The sequence below is a fragment of the Tursiops truncatus genome, chromosome 5 (genome assembly GCF_011762595.2).
Source record: "Tursiops truncatus isolate mTurTru1 chromosome 5, mTurTru1.mat.Y, whole genome shotgun sequence".
Classification (NCBI taxonomy): domain Eukaryota; kingdom Metazoa; phylum Chordata; class Mammalia; order Artiodactyla; family Delphinidae; genus Tursiops; species Tursiops truncatus.
In genome coordinates, this window is record NC_047038.1 from 120,677,906 (window position 1) to 120,696,323 (window position 18,418).

The 18,418-nt window shown below is 40.9% G+C and overlaps 3 protein-coding genes across 4 annotated transcripts in view; 1 reads left to right on the forward strand and 2 right to left on the reverse strand.

Annotated features, from left to right (window-relative positions):
- The first annotated feature begins 87 nt into the window (after positions 1-87).
- On the forward strand, positions 88-13,174 carry LOC101333056 (alcohol dehydrogenase class-3). 2 transcript variants are annotated; one of them, XM_033857378.2, is made up of 9 exons: positions 91-235; positions 3,167-3,268; positions 4,910-5,051; positions 5,932-6,019; positions 8,585-8,804; positions 8,955-9,215; positions 9,941-10,076; positions 12,605-12,743; positions 12,883-13,174. In XM_033857378.2, the coding sequence occupies exons 1-9, from the start codon at positions 224-226 to the stop codon at positions 12,905-12,907; spliced, it is 1,125 nt and encodes a 374-aa protein (XP_033713269.1). In that variant the 5' UTR covers positions 91-223; the 3' UTR covers positions 12,908-13,174. The 2 variants fall into 2 exon arrangements, with proteins under 2 accessions (XP_073661675.1, XP_033713269.1); XM_073805574.1 differs by lacking the exons at positions 12,605-12,743; positions 12,883-13,174 and adding an exon at positions 10,597-11,150 and having other exon boundaries at positions 88-235.
- Positions 11,967-15,281, reverse strand: LOC109548540 (macrophage migration inhibitory factor). Its single transcript, XM_019926453.3, has 2 exons — positions 14,842-15,281; positions 11,967-13,246 (listed from the first exon to the last, which is right to left on the reverse strand). The coding sequence occupies exons 1-2, from the start codon at positions 15,279-15,281 to the stop codon at positions 13,054-13,056; spliced, it is 633 nt and encodes a 210-aa protein (XP_019782012.1). The 3' UTR covers positions 11,967-13,053.
- The window catches only part of METAP1 (methionyl aminopeptidase 1), a 69,100-nt gene continuing 62,648 nt past the window's right edge, over positions 11,967-18,418 (reverse strand). Inside the window, exon 11 of the mRNA XM_019926452.3 lies at positions 11,967-17,167. Coding sequence (XP_019782011.1) covers positions 17,127-17,167 — 41 coding nt within the window. The 3' untranslated portion in view covers positions 11,967-17,126. The remainder of the gene's footprint in view (positions 17,168-18,418) is intronic.

The following is an 18,418-nucleotide window of genomic DNA, read 5'->3' on the forward strand; positions in this document are numbered from 1 at the left end:
CCCTCCAGCTCCCCGCGAGACCACCTGGGCCTCCGCAGGCGCGTTGGCCGGGCCGCACCCCAGGCCCCGCCCCTCACGGCCCGGCCCCCGCAAACCCCGCCTCCACGCTCTCCCCGGCGCAGGCGGGACCGCGCCGGACGCACGCCCCACCCACATCCTCGATCTTTCATTGCGGTGGGGACTTTCCCGAGTCCTTGCTTTGCGCTGACCGGAATCCGAGAAGATGGCGAGCCAGGTATTGTCAGCTGCTACGCTGGCTGAGTCCAGAAAACGAAGCGAGGGAGGGAAACTATGGAGCAGAACCGGGCCCCTGGCCGGGTGGGGGGGGGGGGGGATCGTGGGGGGGGGGGAGTCAGGAGGTGAGGGGGAGACGCGCGGGGCCTGGCCCTGAGACGGCCTCCGGCTGCCGGAGCTGAAACGGGGCTTCGGTCGAGCGGTTCAGCAAAAAGGGAGGGAGGAACCTTTGTTTCGGCTCCGTTCGTGGGAGGGTTTTTGCTGTTTCTTCCTGGGACAGCCGAAGCGGGGTGGAGGTGGGGAGAACCGGAGACTGGAGGTGAGGGGGGAGTCGGTCTCTAGCCTGGTGTTCTGGGGATGGCTTAGGGGCCGCCACGCCTTGCGTACACAAAAATAAGTAACTTGCCCGGGGCCATACTTTTCGGTGGCAAAGCTGCAGCCAGAGCCCGTGCTCCTAACCCCTGCGTTGCCTGTTTTTCACGATAGTAGTTCATAATTGAGCTATTACTGTGCTACCAAGGAATGTTTTGTTTTTTTTTGTTTGTTTTTTTTTTTTGCGGTACGCGGGCCTCTCACTGCTGTGGCCTCTCCCGCCGCGGAGCACAGGCTCCGGACGCGCAGGCCCAGCGGCCATGGCTCACGGGCCCAGCCGCTCCACGGCACGCGGGATCCTCCCGGACCGGGGCACGAACCCGCGCCCCCCCGCATCAGCAGGCGGACCCTCAACCACTGCGCCACCAGGGAAGCCCGAGGAATGTATTTTTGGAAGGCTCCTAAGGGCCCTTTCGGTAACGTTTTGGAGCACTTGGGCACCAGAGCTTTTTTTTTTCCCTCCTTTAATCCTCACATAACAGCTATGCAAGGTAGTAGCCCATTTTACAGAGCAAAAACTTGAGGGTTAGTGGTTTGTCGTGCTTAGTGATAACACTAAACATAGTGAGCCGGGGTTCCGAACCCTGTGCAACAGACTATTATTGCAAGTTCTTGAAATACAGATTAGACAATAAACAAAGGCAGAAATATATGAGTAATATGATTAATCCGTCTAAAGTTGCTGATTGTTTTAATGCTTTCTAAAAAGATTTGGACTTGAATAGAAATGGTAAATTCTAAACGATCTTTCAGATTTAACAAGTTGGCAGGTTTTTTTCCTTATTACCAAGTGCCTTCAGCAGAGAATGTGAAAACTTATAATTCCTGTGATAGTTCAGATGTTGAAGTAGAGCAATTGCGTGTGGATTTAGTGTGGGGCTTTGTTTTGTTTAGAATTGTCATTGACAGGAAAAGGTTAAACTTTCACATATGCTTTAAAAGGGTGGAGAAGGGACTTAAAGCTTAGATTATGGATGATTTATTCTTGTTGCTTCAGATCTCTAGAATATGTGACTTCATTGTTAGTATTCTGAATTTTACCTTTGGAGTTTCATTTTGAAATTTATGGTACATTGAGGTGAAAAAAGATTCTAATGCAGTGTATGAATTTTTTTTACCAGATTGATTGATCAGATTTAATATCTACATTTTAATTTTAAAAGTGATCATTTCCAGCCTCGCCAATTAACACAAGCCACTCATCCTTCTGCATAGTTCAGTTCTTTTTCTCTACTCTTTGTTCTCTTGCTACTAATAACTACCACCTTATTTCTGCAAAGCTACACTGTATCAAGGACTGTATAAGGGGCTTCATATTCACCATTCACAGTCACTCTATATGTAGATATTTTATCTTTATGTAACTAATTCTTCCTCATCTTTCCGCATCCCAGTTAAAAGTGACGCTTTCCCAAACCCACCAACCAAAGTTACACTCTTTCTCCACATTTTGCATTCTGTAGCACTTTGTGCCTATCCCTTTAAATCACACTTTTTGTAATCGTTAGCTTTCGAGTCTGTCTCCTATAAACCCAGTGCAGTCTTTATTCTGTGAACATGTTTCATAAGCATTATGTGAACGAGTCAAAACCTTCCTTATTACACTTCATTCTCTGGTAAAGGAGGAGTGTACTGACTAGACTCTGAAGTAGCACTATACTATAGAAATACAGTATGAGTCACATATATAATTTTAAGTTTTCTATTAGCCACATTAAAACGGTATTAAATTGGATTAAAACTTAACCCAATGTAGTCAAAATACTATCGCAACATGTAATCAATATTTTTTAATATTATTGAAATATTTTAATTTTTTTATACTAACTCTTCAAAATCTGGGTATATTTTCTACTTACAGCTTTATCTCAGTTCAGACTGGCCATTTTTCAAGCACTCAAAAGCCACACGTGGCAAGTGGCTACTGTGTTGGATAGCACAGTTGAAAGAGATAGATGTAGGGTTTTTTTAATTCCCCCATTCTGATACTTTTCCTTACGCTCCTTCCCACCGTGCAGTTTTGCACTAAACCAGTGTTACTTAAATCAGCCTGAGCAAAAGAATTTCGTAGGGCACATCTTAAGCATTCAGGTTCCTTGGACCCTGTACCAGACTAGAATCAGATTTTCTGGGAACCTGTATTGTTAACCAGCTCCTGTTTATGCATTGTAGAGGGTCATTAAATATTTGATGAGTGAAACTTTATTTTTTTTATGGGGGGGGGGCATGCGGTTTGCAGGGATCTTAGTTTCCCCGGAACAGGGATTGAAAGTGGGCCCCAGCAGTGAAAGTGCCGAGTCCTAACCACGGGACTGCCAGGGAATTCCTGAATTAAACTTCTTCATGTGGTCATCTCGATTAAACCTTTTTAATGAATATCACTTATACGAAGTATAAACACGTGCCAGACAGTTCTCCATATCACTTAGAGTTATATGTGTCTTTGTGAATTTGTGATATACTTTCTAAGATTAGCATTCACCAGCATCTAAATTAACTAATAAGTAGTTTGTTACTAGTTCAGGAGGATAAACATCTTGCTCTGTTCTCCCCATTTCAGGTTATCAAATGTAAGGCTGCGGTTGCCTGGGAGGCTAGAAAGCCTCTCTCCATAGAGGAGATAGAGGTGGCACCCCCAAAGGCTCATGAAGTTCGAATTAAGGTAATGAAACATCCAAGGCACTGGGAGAAAAAGGCTTACAATTAGGTCTCTGGATAGATGAGTCCTCTGAGGTCTGCAGAGGAGAAATCCCAAAGGACAGTGTCAAGGAGAAGGTATTGAACGTCATCCAACCTTGGAATCACAGCCTCTTATTTTATCCCTCTCACCTTTGCAGCAGTCTTCTCCCATCTTTTTAGCTTTGGTGTTGTGCTGAGCAGCCTTCTCCATGGATCATTGGATTACTGCATTTTATCTTCTGTAGTCTGGGTTTAAGGTGGCTTGGTAGGATGCTCCCCTTTCTGCTGATCCCATAAGTTAAAATCTATGGTGACACATTAGAAACAAAAGAAGAAAGAAATGGTCTTTGGATTGTTAGAAGAAACTTCAAATAAGATTTAGGAAGAGGTTCCTAATTGATTAGACCAACAAGCAAGTGAAGTAAGCTTGCTAAGAGAGCTTTAAAATGTACTGACCCTTGCAGACAAGGCCAGGGTTCAGGGGATTCACTATTGCAGTGCTTCTCAACCTCTGCTGTGGCAGGGAAGTTGAAGTTACCCCTGGAGAGAGTCATACTGCACAAGGCAGGCAGCTGGATGTTCTGGCATTCTCCTCTGTACTTGTTTTCATATAAAATCAGTGCTTTAAAGTAGTGAACATTGAATAAAACTAACCTCTAGAAAAAATAAGCATTTTTTGCTGTGAATTGGAGTATACTTACCCATCCCACCTCCAATTCTCAGGTTCCCAGGGGTCACACTGAACAGGTTGAGAAGCCAGAGCCAAATAACTTTCAGATCCTTTTAACCCAGGCCCAGGGATCTGAAATCTTAGACTGGTGTGTGTGTATTTCTTTAAGTTCAGAAATCAGCCTGGTTGTGATTTTGCTACTAAAAAAGAAAGTGTTGGTCCTGGATGTACTAAAATGAGCCGTATCGGGCACACTGAGTTCAGCAGGCTTCCTTGGGAAACGGCTAACAAACAGCCAAGAATGTTACATTGTAATTGGATATATTTGTGAGAGGCATAGAAGCATAAATACAGACACCCCCAAGACTTTTCCTTTCTGTGCTTTTGGTAGTTTGGAGAAGTGAGAGGTGCTTGAAGGCTAGAGAAATCGGGATAAAGGGCTTATTGAAGTAGAAATTGTGTGTGGCTGCTAAAAGGGGAGTTGGTTCCAGTAAAACCTCTGAGTTTTGGCCCAGACCAAGCAGGCTGACGTATTTCAGAAATAGCCAATACCTTATTAGAAATCGCGTTCCCCAGCAGTTAGGAGGAGGCCAGCAGTGAGATGGGCTCCACCTGCTTTTGCACACAGGGGATGTTCCTCTCCACACCTGCAGACGGCACAGTGCCCAAAACATCACCTTGTTTACCTTCTCCTGCTAACATGCACTGAAAAGGAGAATAGATGTACCATGTTTCATTGCCTATAAATGCACCGTTACTTTTAAGTACCACTAAGAAAATGCTGCCAGTTCTAATTAAGATGCCATAGAGTTTAAGCATATGCTGATTTTAGAGAGGTTAAAATATGAAAGAATTGTATCTTCTAATCAATAAAATGTTATTAAAGTAAAAGTGCCTCCACCTATGCCTCACTGAATCGCATGCACACACGCAGACACTTTAATACCCTGTTAGATTATTGCCACTGCAGTTTGCCACACTGACGCCTATACCCTGAGTGGGGCTGATCCTGAAGGGAGTTTTCCAGTGATCTTGGGACATGAAGGTGCTGGAATTGTGGAAAGTGTTGGTGAAGGAGTTACTAAGCTGAAGGCAGGTAAGGAGAGTATTTGAATCACTTATTTTACAATTTTGGCTTATTTCTATAGGGAAATTATGTTTCTCATTACTTATACATTGTTTATTTTTGAATAAGTTATCGCCTCAGTAAGTTGTCAAGATTGATTTTATACGCCTCATCTGAAAAGCACAAATATTTGAGAGTTTCTTTCTCTCTGATTATGCAGACTGCTGTTTATCTGAAATGGTTTAAGTACATCGCCAAAGCAAATTTTGCCCAATTAAGCAAGAATTTTTGAAGATGCATTGAGTCAGTGTTTTGAAGCACATGACCTCCTTGTTCTCCACGTACTGTTTTAAAAGTTTCACTTAGACAGAAATTTGAAGCTTGTATTTTTTGCATAGGCAGTGTCTGAATGATGTCATGTAGGTAAAGTTCTAGGTCTTAAAGTTGTTAACTTTGCAAAGCTGCATGGATTGACAAGAATGGGAATTTGGGGGACTTCCCTGGTGGAGCAGTGGTTAAGAATCCGCCTGCCAGTGCAAGGGACAAGGGTTCGAGCCCTGGTCCAGGAAGATCCCACATGCTCCAGAGCAGCTAAGCCCATGTGCCACAACTACTGAGCCTGCACTCTAGAGCCTGCAAGCCACAACTACTGAAACCCGCGCGCCTACAGCCCATGCTCCACGACAAGAAACGCCACCACAATGAGAAGCCCATGCACCGCAACGAAGAGTAGCCCCCGCTTACCGCAACTAGAGAAAGCCTGCACACAGCAGCGAAGACCCAGTGCAGCCAAAAATAAATAAATAAAATTTTTTTAATTAAAAAAAAATGGGAATTTGCAGGGGCTGATGTATTCATTTAGAATCAGATGCTACCTATTCAGGATAATGTCCTTGCATTTGTTTTCCAGGTGATACTGTCATCCCACTTTACATCCCACAGTGTGGAGAGTGCAAATTTTGTCTAAATCCTAAAACGAACCTTTGCCAGAAGATAAGGTTAGTATCTTTTTATTTTATTCTTAAAACAAGAGGTAACACTAATCATGATAATATCATGATAATAAGTAATAACGTGGCAATTTATACAGGGCATTTTACATGAATTATTTCATTCCATCTTTAGGGCAACCTGTCATTATCATTGCTATCACTATATTCATAGATGAGAAAATTTAGACCCAGAAATTAAGTGGTGTGCCCAGCATCATCAGCTGTTAAGAGGTACCTCACAAATTTCTGAACCCGTTCTCTTTCCATAACACTAGGCTAAATTTGCCAAAATATGTAGTAAGGAGGGACATGCTTATGAAATTAAATGAAGTCATTTTTATGAGCCATTTTATTGTCCATGAAATCGAAGTAATAAAACTTAGCTCATAAGGTTTTGGGAAGACTACAAGAGATAACATAACCTTTTGACACAGAAAAGGTGGTTATTTGATTGTAGCAAGGTAACACACTTAAAGAACTTCAAGGCATTTAAGATCTTGTGTCTGTTCGCCCCTTTTTTGTCTTTTTTATTGAAGTAGAACATACATATAATGAAGTAATTAAAGTATACAAATCTTAAGTGTACAGCTCCATGAATTTTTATACATATACACACCTAATAGTTATAACCATCACCCAGATCAAGATAGAGAACCCTTCTAGCAGCCCACAAAGTTCTTCATGTCCCATACAAGTCAACATCTGCCTCCCTCAAAGCTAACCACTATTTTGATACCTTTCACTGTAGGACTTCATATAAACAGAATTATGCAATATGTGCTGTTTTGTCTGGCTTCTTTCGAGATGTATCCAGGTTGCTCTGTGCATCAGTGATTTTCTTTTGTTTCTTTCACATTCCATTCCAAATAATCACTGTTAATCCATTCTCCTGTTCATGGACATTTACGTTGCTGCCAGTTTGGACCTGTTGCGATTAGTGCCACTATAAGCATTCGTATGTGTCTCTTGGTGGACATATACACAACTTTCTCTTGGGTATTTCCCTAGGATTGAAATTGCTGAGTCATGGGATATACTCCCACCAGCAGTGTTTGGGAGATGTTTATTTTTGCATTTTTTTCTAATGCCATTGACAAAATTAGTTTCTATTTTTGGAAATAAGGTTCCATTTATTTTATCACGTAAATCCAGTTAAAAAGCTAGAACCGGGCTTCCCTGGTGGTGCAGTGGTTGAGAGTCCGCCTGCCGATGCAGGGGACACGGGTTCGTGCACCAGTCCGGGAAGATCCCACATGCCGTGGAGCGGCTGGGCCCGTGAGCCATGGCTGCTGAGCGTGCACGTCCGGAGCCTGTGCTCCGCAATGGGAGAGGCCACAACAGTGAGAGGCCCGCGTACCGCAAAAAAAAAAAAAAAAAAAGCCAGAACCGAAAAAAGAAAAAAACTAGGCATTTTGAAAGGGAATTCCAAACACGGTCTGAAAAAATTTTGACACGTCAGATATAATAATGGTAATAGGTTTTTTTGTGGCTGTCTGTAACCTTTTAGAAGAACAAGTCCTTTCAAAGCTTAAAATACATCCCATATCACCTTTTGTTCAAGAAACTCTTCTGGGACAGGAGCAATTTCTCACATTCAGAGCTAAACAAACTTAACTTGCTCTCATAAAGATACAAGTTATTTATCGTAGAGCTTTGTCACCTATTTGTTGTTTGTTTCTGATCATATTTTTGTTTTTCTCCCAAAGGAAATGTACTTATTCTTGAATCCAGAGGCAATCCATTTTTCTTCATCTATATATATTTATTTATTCACATGTATTCCAAAGGATTTGTCCAAGAATGTACATCAAATTGTAGTGTTTATTTTTGTTAAAATAACATATATATTAAGCACTCTGTGCCAGGCACAGTGCTAGTGCTTTACATAACCTCATTTGATCTTTATAGCAATGTCTAAGAAAGATAGATTTCACTGATTTTCTGGTGAGGAAACTAAGGCACAAAAGTTAATTCACTTGCTCAGGAGCACGTGGGATTTGAGCACAAGTGTGTCTGCCTTTAGGGCCCATGTTCCTAAGCAAGATGTTACATCATCTATTTAGAATATCAAAAATAATTTTTGTTACCATGTATCGTATCAGTGGTGAGAGCTACACTCTTGAAATAGGCCTCCTGAAAGGTCTAAATCAGCCAGTGTGGGCATCTACTTTCATCAGCTGATGTGGATAGTTGCTTGTAATCTTTGCTGTGTAGATGCTGGTTTTGGTTTTATGAAGTTATATTTGGTCACAGAGTTTTACGATGGAATTTTAAAATCATTTCATCTGATCCATAAATTGTACCTGTTAAAATTATTTCAATACTCTGACAGTATAATCCAGAAGCATATTGAATGCTGGAAAAGATAGGTAAGATTATAATTCTTTTATAAGTTTTCCTAATAAGGCATTGCTGAAAGGTGCTAAATTAATGAATATATTAGAAATTAGACTTTTGGTCTTAGCACACTCTTCTGTTTACTGGTCATTATTTTTAAAATTGATTTCTTTTTCCTGTGCATTTTAGGAAACTTGATTCTACCCTACCTTCTTCCTTTTTTATTTTCTTTAGAGTCACTCAAGGGAAAGGATTAATGCCAGATGGCACTAGCAGATTTACTTGTAAAGGAAAGACAATTTTACATTACATGGGAACCAGCACATTTTCTGAATACACAGTTGTGGCTGATATCTCTGTTGCTAAAATTGATCCTTTAGCCCCTTTGGATAAAGTCTGCCTTCTGGGTTGTGGCATTTCAACTGGTTATGGTGCTGTTGTGAACACTGCCAAGGTAAGTGTTGGCCTGGGTTTTAGCGTCCACCTTCTAATTTCATACAACAAAGCCTTGCTGGAATAGTGAAATAGGCCCAAACAGTAAGAAACCTAATGATTTCCTTGACTCTTGTGAAATGAGTACCTTATAGACTATCTTTACTATTAGGTGGAGCCTGGCTCTACTTGTGCCGTCTTTGGCCTGGGAGGAGTTGGATTGGCAGTTATCATGGGCTGTAAGGTGGCTGGTGCATCCCGGATCATTGGTGTGGACATCAATAAAGATAAATTCACAAGGGCTAAGGAGTTTGGGGCCTCTGAGTGTATTAACCCCCAGGACTTCAGTAAACCTATCCAGGAAGTGCTCGTTGAGATGACTGATGGGGGAGTGGACTATTCCTTTGAGTGTATTGGCAACGTTAAAGTCATGGTGAGTATGCTTGGCTTCATTCCAAGTGGTGGTGGGGGGGCTGCTTTTTTAATGTAATTTCTTTAATTAAGGTCAAAAATTGTTTTGTTTTGTAAAGGAAAAGTCTTGAATTCCCTGATAAGAATTATTAGAAGGGAAAATGACTACTTGAACTAGAAATTGGAAATGATACAAGGGAAAGATGAAGGGAAATGTTTCTTTGCTTTTCAGTGTACACATAAATCTCAGAGTATGTTTCATTAAATGAAAAGGCAAAATGATGCAGCTGTAGAGAACATGGGCTTTGGAATTAGATATATGTCCACTTACTAACTCAGTGACCTTGAGCAACTACTTAACTTCTCTAAACCTGTTTCCTTATGTGTAAAATGCAGATAGTAACTGTAGGTACCTGACACAAAGTAGACACTCAGCAGAAGTATAACTATTAACTTCTCTGCCTGCTGCCTTTATTAAGCCTTTAGAATTTTGAGCTAAGATTTACTTTTTAAAATAACAAATGAAAGCTTTTTATTTTCAATTTGTGTCAGTGTTGGGCCAAGTTCGTAAATTTTTTAAAATACCTGTTAAAATTGTTCAATAAAATTAAACTTACTAAATACTCACTTTGGACATTTTGTTGCCGTTTTTCTAATAAGCTCTGTACCACCACCCTCTCCCCCGGAAGTTTCTGGGGAAGCAGATATTCTCAGCACAGTGCACTGACCTCTGTGATTTGCCTGCAGAGAGCAGCGCTGGAGGCCTGCCACAAAGGCTGGGGCGTCAGCGTGGTGGTTGGAGTAGCTGCCTCAGGTGAAGAAGTTGCCACTCGTCCATTCCAGCTGGTAACAGGCCGCACGTGGAAAGGCACTGCCTTTGGAGGTAATTTGGTGGATGAGATGAGTACATTTTCTCTTTTGTTACTTCCATTGGCAGAATTTTAATCCTAGTCAGCATTTACCCCTGGGACTGGGGAGGTGCTCAGCTTCTCCTGAAGCACAAGGCTACTTCTTACACATTGAAAAAAATATTAATATTCTGTTAATGAAATAGTTGAGGGTAGGTCAGGAGTGAGAAGCTGGTTACAGGATAAGCAAACGACAGTATCAGCCACCCTGTGCCGTGTTGTAGACTTACATAGGTTATTGGCATTTTTTACTCATTTGTCCAGAGAGTGCAGTGATCCCTGGATGTGATCATACTTCCGTCTGAATAGCACTGATTTCAGCAGTAACCAATACTAAGTCTTAAACTGAAAATATTAAATTTGACAAAACCTTACAACAAAATTGAAAAGCTGCCAGACTGATCATTTTTCCCTTGTATGATCCTAAAAGTATGTGGTTGTTTGGGGTTGCCTAACTACCAGCAGAATGCTGAGAAAGTTTCCACCTTTTTCAAGGTTGCTCAGCTAGAGAAGAGAAAAGACATCAAAACATGTTTGTAGGGGCTTCCATAGTGGCACAGTGGTTGAGAATCTGCCTGCTAATGCAGGGGACACGGGTTCGAGCCCTGGTGTGGGAGGATCCCATATGCCGCGGAGCAACTGGGCCCGTGAGCCACAACTGAGCCTGCGCGTCTGGAGCCTGTGCTCCGCAACAAGAGAGGCCACGATAGTGAGAGGCCCGTGCACCGCGATGAAGAGTGGCCCCCGCTTGCCACAACTAGAGAAAGCCCTCGCACAGAAACGAAGACCCAACACAGCAAAAATTAATTAATTAATTAATTAACTCCTACCCCCAACATCTAAAAAAAAACTATTAAAAAAAACAGCTGTTTATTTCAAAAAAAAAAACATGTTTGTATATCCCAACTGTTGTGAATAAATGAAATCTAAAGTTTTTCATAGATTTTTAAAAAATATATTTATATCCTTACCATCCTCCTAAGGAGAAAGAATTACATAGCATGAGGGTTTTTTTCCTCAAGAATTTGCATTTCTTTTTTTTTAACATCTTTATTGGAGTATAATTGCTTTACAATGGTGTGTTAGTTTCTGCTGTATAACAAAGTAATCAGCTATGCATATACATATATCCCCATATCTCCTCCCTCTTTCATCTCCCTCCCACCCTCCCTATCCCACCCCTCTAGGTGGTCACAAAGCACAGAGTTGATCTCCTGTGCTATGTGGCTGCTTCCACAAGCTATCTTTTTTACATTTGGTAGTGTATATAAGTCCATGACACTCTCTTACTTTGTCCCAGCTTACCCTTCCCCCTCCCCGTGTCCTCAAGTCCATTCTCTAATAGCATGAGTTTTTAATGATCTGTGTTTAAGCAAAGTGTCCCCTACCTCATGCCAGCTTTTGTTTCAAGGCCAAAAGAAAAGATTAGGAAAGTATGAAAAATGAGGGGTTTGGTCAGAGTTTTCCTTCCTTATACTACAGAATTTGTCAAGGCAAATGTCAAGCTGACTAAACCCTCTTTTCCAAACCGCTACACGTATGCCGCACTTGAGTATTTTAAATGGACAGACTTTCAGAGCCATACGTGCAGCTCAGGGGCATCATCTCAGGGTCCATAGCTGTATTTGAAAGGGTGTTCTTAGTCCGGGAGACTGAGCCAGGGGGTTTGGTAGTCACCTCTCACTGAAGCCTCATCCAAGCACATGCTTATTGGGAAATAAGCTGGAGCCTTGGGGCCCCATGGGTGTTGCTAAAATATGACTCACAAATGTAAACAGAAGTTTCAGTTTAGGGAATGGCAGTGGCTGTGGTTGTCTCAGTTACCAGGAGATTTAAAGGAGAAGAAAAAGCACTGCAGTTTGGAAGGAAAGGGTAACTGGTAGAGGACACAAGAAGGGAGATTTGGGAAAGGCTCAAAAGAGGTTTGAAATGTGGTCCAAAGACTCCCTGGTTTAAAAGGTGGGAAGGCTTCTTTGTTGATTTACTGCTTCTTTCAACAGAAGTGAGAAATTGAAGGATCTGATTTTGTTTAAAATGGTAACCTGTAACTAAAGATCACCTACTTTGCTTTTCAATTTCAGTTTTCTCTTCTGAGATGGTATCCTTATTGTTGAAATTAAAACCACAGAAATAGTCATGTATCACATCAGTTTTTTTCTTCCTTGAATTTCACGCTTACAGAAATCTTTGCTGTTGTGGACTTAAATAAGCTTATTCTGATTCTAGAGTTCTATCCTGTATGGTATAAAAATCTCCATTAAGATTTAATGAGATTTTAGTAAACCTTAATACAGAAAAAGTAAGTGCTCAAAAGGCATTTACTTTTTTCTTAATTAAAGATGTGCATTTCTTCTTCCTCTCTATGCTGATTTTGAAGTTTTTCATTCCTCTTTAGTTCGTGAAAAAATTCATTCTCTTAAATGTCTTTGTCACCCACTAAGTAATAAGCATACTGTAGAGATTTGTTGGAAAACTTAATGAGTAGATGTATGATTTCTTTTAGGATGGAAGAGTGTAGAAAGCATCCCAAAGTTGGTGTCCGAATATATGTCCAAAAAAATAAAGATTGAAGAATTTGTGACTCACAATTTGCCTTTTGACCAAATTAACGAAGCCTTTGAACTGATGCATGCAGGAAAGAGGTGAGCTTTCTCTTTAGCTGTTTAATGTAGAATGTGGTAATGATTTGGGGCTTATGCAGGGAGAAGGGTAAAAAAAAACAATTTTAGTGGTCTTCAAAGAAATCATTCAGAACCTGTTTATTGCTTTCTTCTCTTACAGCATCCGAACTGTTTTAAAGCTTTAAATTCAAAAGAGAAAAATTCTTCCATCCTTATAACTAAGTCTTGTGGTCTGATTGGAGCAGCCAGACAAGCAGGAAGGAGCTCTTTCAAGTTCACATCTTCTTAGACCCTCATTAACTGACTGGGGAATAATGTTTTCTGTATAAATTCATAAATGTCTAATCAAGGACAAGGCTAATACTGTCATAAGTCTGTTTTCTGGACTCTTCACATAAATAATTGCTGGCTCATTAAGGAATATTTTTAACATAATAAAAGGCATTTCTGCATATGTGTGGAAGTTGTCAGCTCTGTTGTATGTCAAATTCTTTGTCATGGTTGCTCTCCCCATTATCTTCATTCTTTAAAGGAAAGATGGAGGAAGAAGGGCGGTGGTGAGTATCTGAACCTTGTCTTCTACTGTCCTTGGTAACTTTCGCTTAACTTTTAAGGGTCTCAGGCCCATTTACTAAAGAACAAATTTCTCCAATCAGCAGTAGCACAGTTAATCAGAACCCAGATCTGCTTCTGTGAGATTATCTTCTTGTGGGCAAGTACCATGCATTGTTCAGACTTAGACTCCTAATTCCTAGTATGACATCTGGCCCACAAATTCATCATTGAAACTACCTTCTGAGCTTAAGTAGGTATATATGTGTTGTTGGTCACTCTGAACTATTTCAAGCATATGGAAAATATTTATATACTGAATACCCAAATTTCCAGTACTTATTTTGTCAAATCTTAACATCTTACTCTTCCAGGCCACTTTGCCTTTCCTCTTCTGCGGTATAGTCGACATCCAGAATTGGGTGTTTATCACTCCCATGCATATTGCCATACTTTGACTACACATATCCGTAAACCCTTTAGTCTTCAGTATTGTCATACATGTTTTAAACATGATACTGTCTCATTCTGCAGCTTTCATTTTTCACTCATTATTTTGTGATTAATCCCTCTTGTAGGTGATGCTCCCATTCATTAATTCTAGTACTGTGCAGTAGTCAATTGTATGAACTACCATAATTTATCTGTCTCCAGTTGATAGCATATAGTTGTTGACCAAATTGTTTCTGTATTGCTAACAACACTGGTGGAACATCCTTGTACATTGTGCTCAGTGCATTAGTTATGAAGGATGTGTACCATAGGATAAACACATTTTAAACCTTACTAGAAATTGTCAAATTGCTCTTAAATGTGGTTGGACATTTTTGCAAATCAGATGGGTGTGAAATGACTTTTATTTGCCTTCCCCTTAATGACTAAAGTCTTTTTTTTTTTTTTTTTTTTTTTTGGCCGTGGCACACAGCATGGTGGGATCTTAGTTCCCTGACCAGGGGTGGAACCTGAGCCCCCTGCATTGGGAGTGCAGAGTCTTAACCACTGGACCGCCAGGGAGGTCCCAAGTCTTTCATTCTTTTGGCCATTTGTGTTTCCTTTTTTGTGAGGCATCTGTTCACATCCTTTGCCCATTTTTCTGTTGGATTACTTCTCTTTTTCTGAGTAATTTTTAGGGGTTCTTTATTCTAGATGCCAATCCTTTGTAAGTTTTATATTAATATATTTTATATTTCTTAATTTTTATTTTAGTATAGTCAAATCTATCAGTCTTTTCCTGGTGCTGTTAAGTAACATTTAGGTTTCTTTACCCTGAGCAGAATAAAGCAGCAAACGAAAATGATGCATAGTCTTACCATCCAGGTGATCCATTAACACAAAAATAAATACATGAAGGCAATACATCCAAGAGTTAGAACATTCAAATAGTAGAGAAAATTGCATAAGAAAAGCTACACTTCCCTCTCCCCCCAAAAAAATAGGTGACCACTATTTAGTTTATGTATCTTCCCAAAAGTTTCTATGAATATAATAGCATTTATACATATACTTTAACACGAAGGAATACTATTAACACTATTCTGTGCTTCCCCCCGCCCCCCGGTCTCCATACCGTTTATTTCTCCGTCCCGGGAGGTGGGGTCGCTGGGGGCGGGGCGGGCAGAAAACCGCGTGCGGGCTGCGGGCCTGGGGCAGGGGACTCCGGAGCGCGACGTGCAGACGAAGGTGGAGCCGTTCCAGCCCACGTTGGCCGCGTTCATATCGTAGTAGTTGATGTAGATCCTGCCCGGGCTGACGCGCAGGCGTCACAGCAGCTTGCTGTCGGAACGGTTCTGCGCGCCGCCGATCTTGGCGATGCTGTGCAGGCTGCAGAGCGCGCACGGCTCGCTGGAGCCCCCGAAAGCCAGGAGCTGGTCCGGGACCACGTGCACCGCGATGTACAGCGCCGGCTTGCCCGTGGCCTGCCTGCGCCAGCTGCTGGGTGAGATCGGAGAGGAGCCCGTCCGGCACAGAGGCGCGGGGCACGTTGGTGTTCACCAGGAATATCGACATGACGGCGAGGGAAGGCGGGGACAGGGATACAGGAACCAACCGACTCTCGTGTGAACGGCGCCCCGCCTATTATGTGCCTTTTTCTTCTTTCTACATCATAGCATAGTTTAGACTGTTTTTGTATCAGGACATCAGATATGCCATGCACATACATATCTTTTGGTTTGATTGAAACCATGTGCTTTTTCTTGTTTTAATTCTTTTGACTGATGTAGCTTAATTACTCCCAAAGTTTGTGTTTCTGAGAGAGCAATATTTAGTTGACTGAAAACTAGAAAAGTGGCAGTTATGGTCAGGACTTCTTTTTTGGATCTCTGGTGCATTTGAAGGACTAGGCAGTATGACCTAGCTTCTCTCATTTTACCTAGAGGGCTGGAGACCCAGTCGGGGCCCAGATGGCTCCAACCTATTGTTCTGGGTGAACTGGAAGAACAGAATAAAAATAGCTTCTACCCTAGCTGTAGGAAGTGTGCTTTAATCTGATTTGTTTTAGCTCAGCCTTCCAGGAACGAAGTATATTATTGCCTTAAGCGACTGCAGTAACAGAATGGGTATATAGGGTAATAATGGAGGAGAACTAATAATTTTTTTTGGTTTTTTTTCGCCTTTATTTTTCTTCTCATACATGAGTTATACTTGAATGAGAATGGCAAACATTATGTTCTCCAATAATGAGAAAATAATTTTAAGATAGTAAAATAATGTAACTCCAATTCTTGTAGCTGGCCAATTAGGGAGTTTACTTTTCTGTCACTGTCATGTACATAGTCTCGAGCCAGCTAATTCAGTTTAACAAGTATGAGCATTTCCTGGCTGAAAGTACAATTGTCTCTTTCAAAGAACCAGTATTAAGAATCAATTTTACAAGACCTTTAATATAAAGATTCTTGGAACATGGAACTATAGGTATAAAGTATTTCTTGTTAAGATACTTTTAATACATCCTCTTGGATGGCATCTAGGTTGTTATGTATATTGCGGAACCAAATATTTTTTGGAAGAACATACACAACATAGGGCTAAAAAACATTCACTATGTGCATGTCAGCAAATCTATCCTGGTTGTCCAAAATGAGGACTCTACCACCTTAGAAGTATTGTCGGGAATTTTTTGAAGTTATGTTTAAACTGCTTTCTTGGATAAAAGGTATATAATTTTAACACAAGTCGCTAACCTCTGCTGTATATTTCATGAAAGTTGGTAAAAAAAATTTTAAGGATCCAAAATTTTACAATATTAGGATGTATCTTTTAACAGCTTTTTGTTTTTCATTGAAAATGCTGGTATACTTGGCAGTTTTCAAATCTTTCCTGCTTTTCCATTTTCAGCATGTCGGGCTATTCTGCTTTCTATTTAACCTACCTAGTGATGTTCACTGTAGAAAGATAGTCCATATACAGGCTGACTTGGAATTCCATGTCTGACTTGGAATGAGTTCTTTACTACATGCACAGAGAACTAACATAAGGTAGAACCTGTGGAATGATGAGGTTATTGAGATGAGGGAAAAAACTGCATTATTTCCAAACTTTGTTAGAGTGGAGCCAGTTAATGTGTGTACAGCTTAAACAAATACAGCTCCGAAAGATAAACACAATGCTACTTCCATTTATCCCATTTCAAAGCAAAATTAAATGTAGCTCATGATTCTCAAAATGTTTTGTTGATCTGGGAAACAGGGAACATATTTTTACATGCACAGATGCTTCAGAACATTTTCTGCATGGCTACCAATCTCCCAAGTAGGTTGATGATCAAAGTCCTAAAGTAACTGACAGTTCTTTGGGCCTAGAGATACTTTGTGACCCAGGAAAAAACCAACTTTGCACTCAGCCAATTTTGTTTCAATTAACATGCAAGATCAGATTCTCTGTCAGCAAATACCCTGCAGAAAAAACAGACAGAAAACATATTTGGAAAACATTAAGTATATTTAAACAGTTACTTAGATAATAAGTACATAGAACTATACCAAGGAAATCATATCTTTAAAGAAACAACTAGGAAGTAAACCAGCACAGTGAACCGGTACGTACAAAGTCCTGCATTATACAAACTTCTTTTGGTGGAACTTTATAGGAACAGAGCAAGTGGGATGGGCTTTTAAGCAGATTGATTTTTATCAAACTGGACATCGTAACAGAATTCATTGAGAGGTAATATGTACATGCTCCCTTCAGGAAAGGAGCGCTAATCCACCACTGAACTACCCAGAGTTTAGACGTGGACTGAAATATTCCTGACTACCAAAAATATCTAGATATGTTAAACAAGATAAAACAGTGGAAATTTGCTTTAAAATACCTGTTGTTCTCTTTCTTAAATCTACATCTTAATATTAAATGTTCTTATCGTTGGCTATTTTGTTTTCTCAGAATCACCCAGGGCTCAGATTTACTGGTAAAGTTTGAAAAATTCTATTCTGAATTTTCTGTTGATGTCTGACCCAAGTACTGAAATAAAGCAAATTCGCTTTATAGTCACATTATATATAGAATAAAACAGTTGCTAAGTTGTGGCGTCATTACACAAATAGGATACCTCCATAGAGAAATACGGTGATTTGTCCAAGCCATTCAGCTAGTTTAAAAAAATCAGAGAACTGGGCTTCCCTGGTGGCGCAGTGGTTGGGAGTCCGCCTGCCGATGCAGGGGACACGGGTTCGTGCCCCGGTCTGGGAAGATCCCACGTGCCGCGGGGCGGCTGGGTCCGTGAGCCATGGCCGCTGAGCCTGCGTGTCCGGAGCCTGTGCTCCGCAACGGGAGAGGCCACAACAGTGAGAGGCCCGCGTATCGCAAAAATCAGAGAACTCAGAGCCCTAGTGTCCTGATTGTTGATCTCGTGATCGTCTCATGACACCACAGTGCAAATGTGCCTGAGAGTTTGGCATGTGTTTGTTGTTGGGAGTTGAATGAAGAGGCTGGAGTAATAGTAAAAGGGCCAAGCACCCAGGAGATGGAAGCAATTATTCTACTCAAAGCTTCGCAATAGTAAAAAGGCTGGACATTCACAAGAAAAATTATTAAAATACTTTGAACTCCAACAAACATCAGTGGTAAGTGAAAATCTTTCCAGGAAGCCCTTCTTGAGTGCTCCGCATATTGACTTTGGGGCACATTTTAGTGAGATAAACCAG

Bases quoted from the DNA above. Each gene is read 5' to 3' on its own strand.
- LOC101333056 (XM_073805574.1), top strand. The intron at 6,020-8,584 runs GTTAGTATCTTT...TATTTTCTTTAG, and splicing joins AACCTTTGCCAGAAGATAAG to AGTCACTCAAGGGAAAGGAT. The intron at 8,805-8,954 runs GTAAGTGTTGGC...CTTTACTATTAG, and splicing joins CTGTTGTGAACACTGCCAAG to GTGGAGCCTGGCTCTACTTG.
- LOC109548540 (XM_019926453.3), bottom strand. From the start codon at position 15,281: ATGTCGATATTCCTGGTGAACACCAACGTGCCCCGCGCCTCTGTGCCG. The intron at 13,247-14,841 runs GTATGGAGACCG...TTTCCTTTAAAG, and splicing joins CCGGGACGGAGAAATAAACG to AATGAAGATAATGGGGAGAG.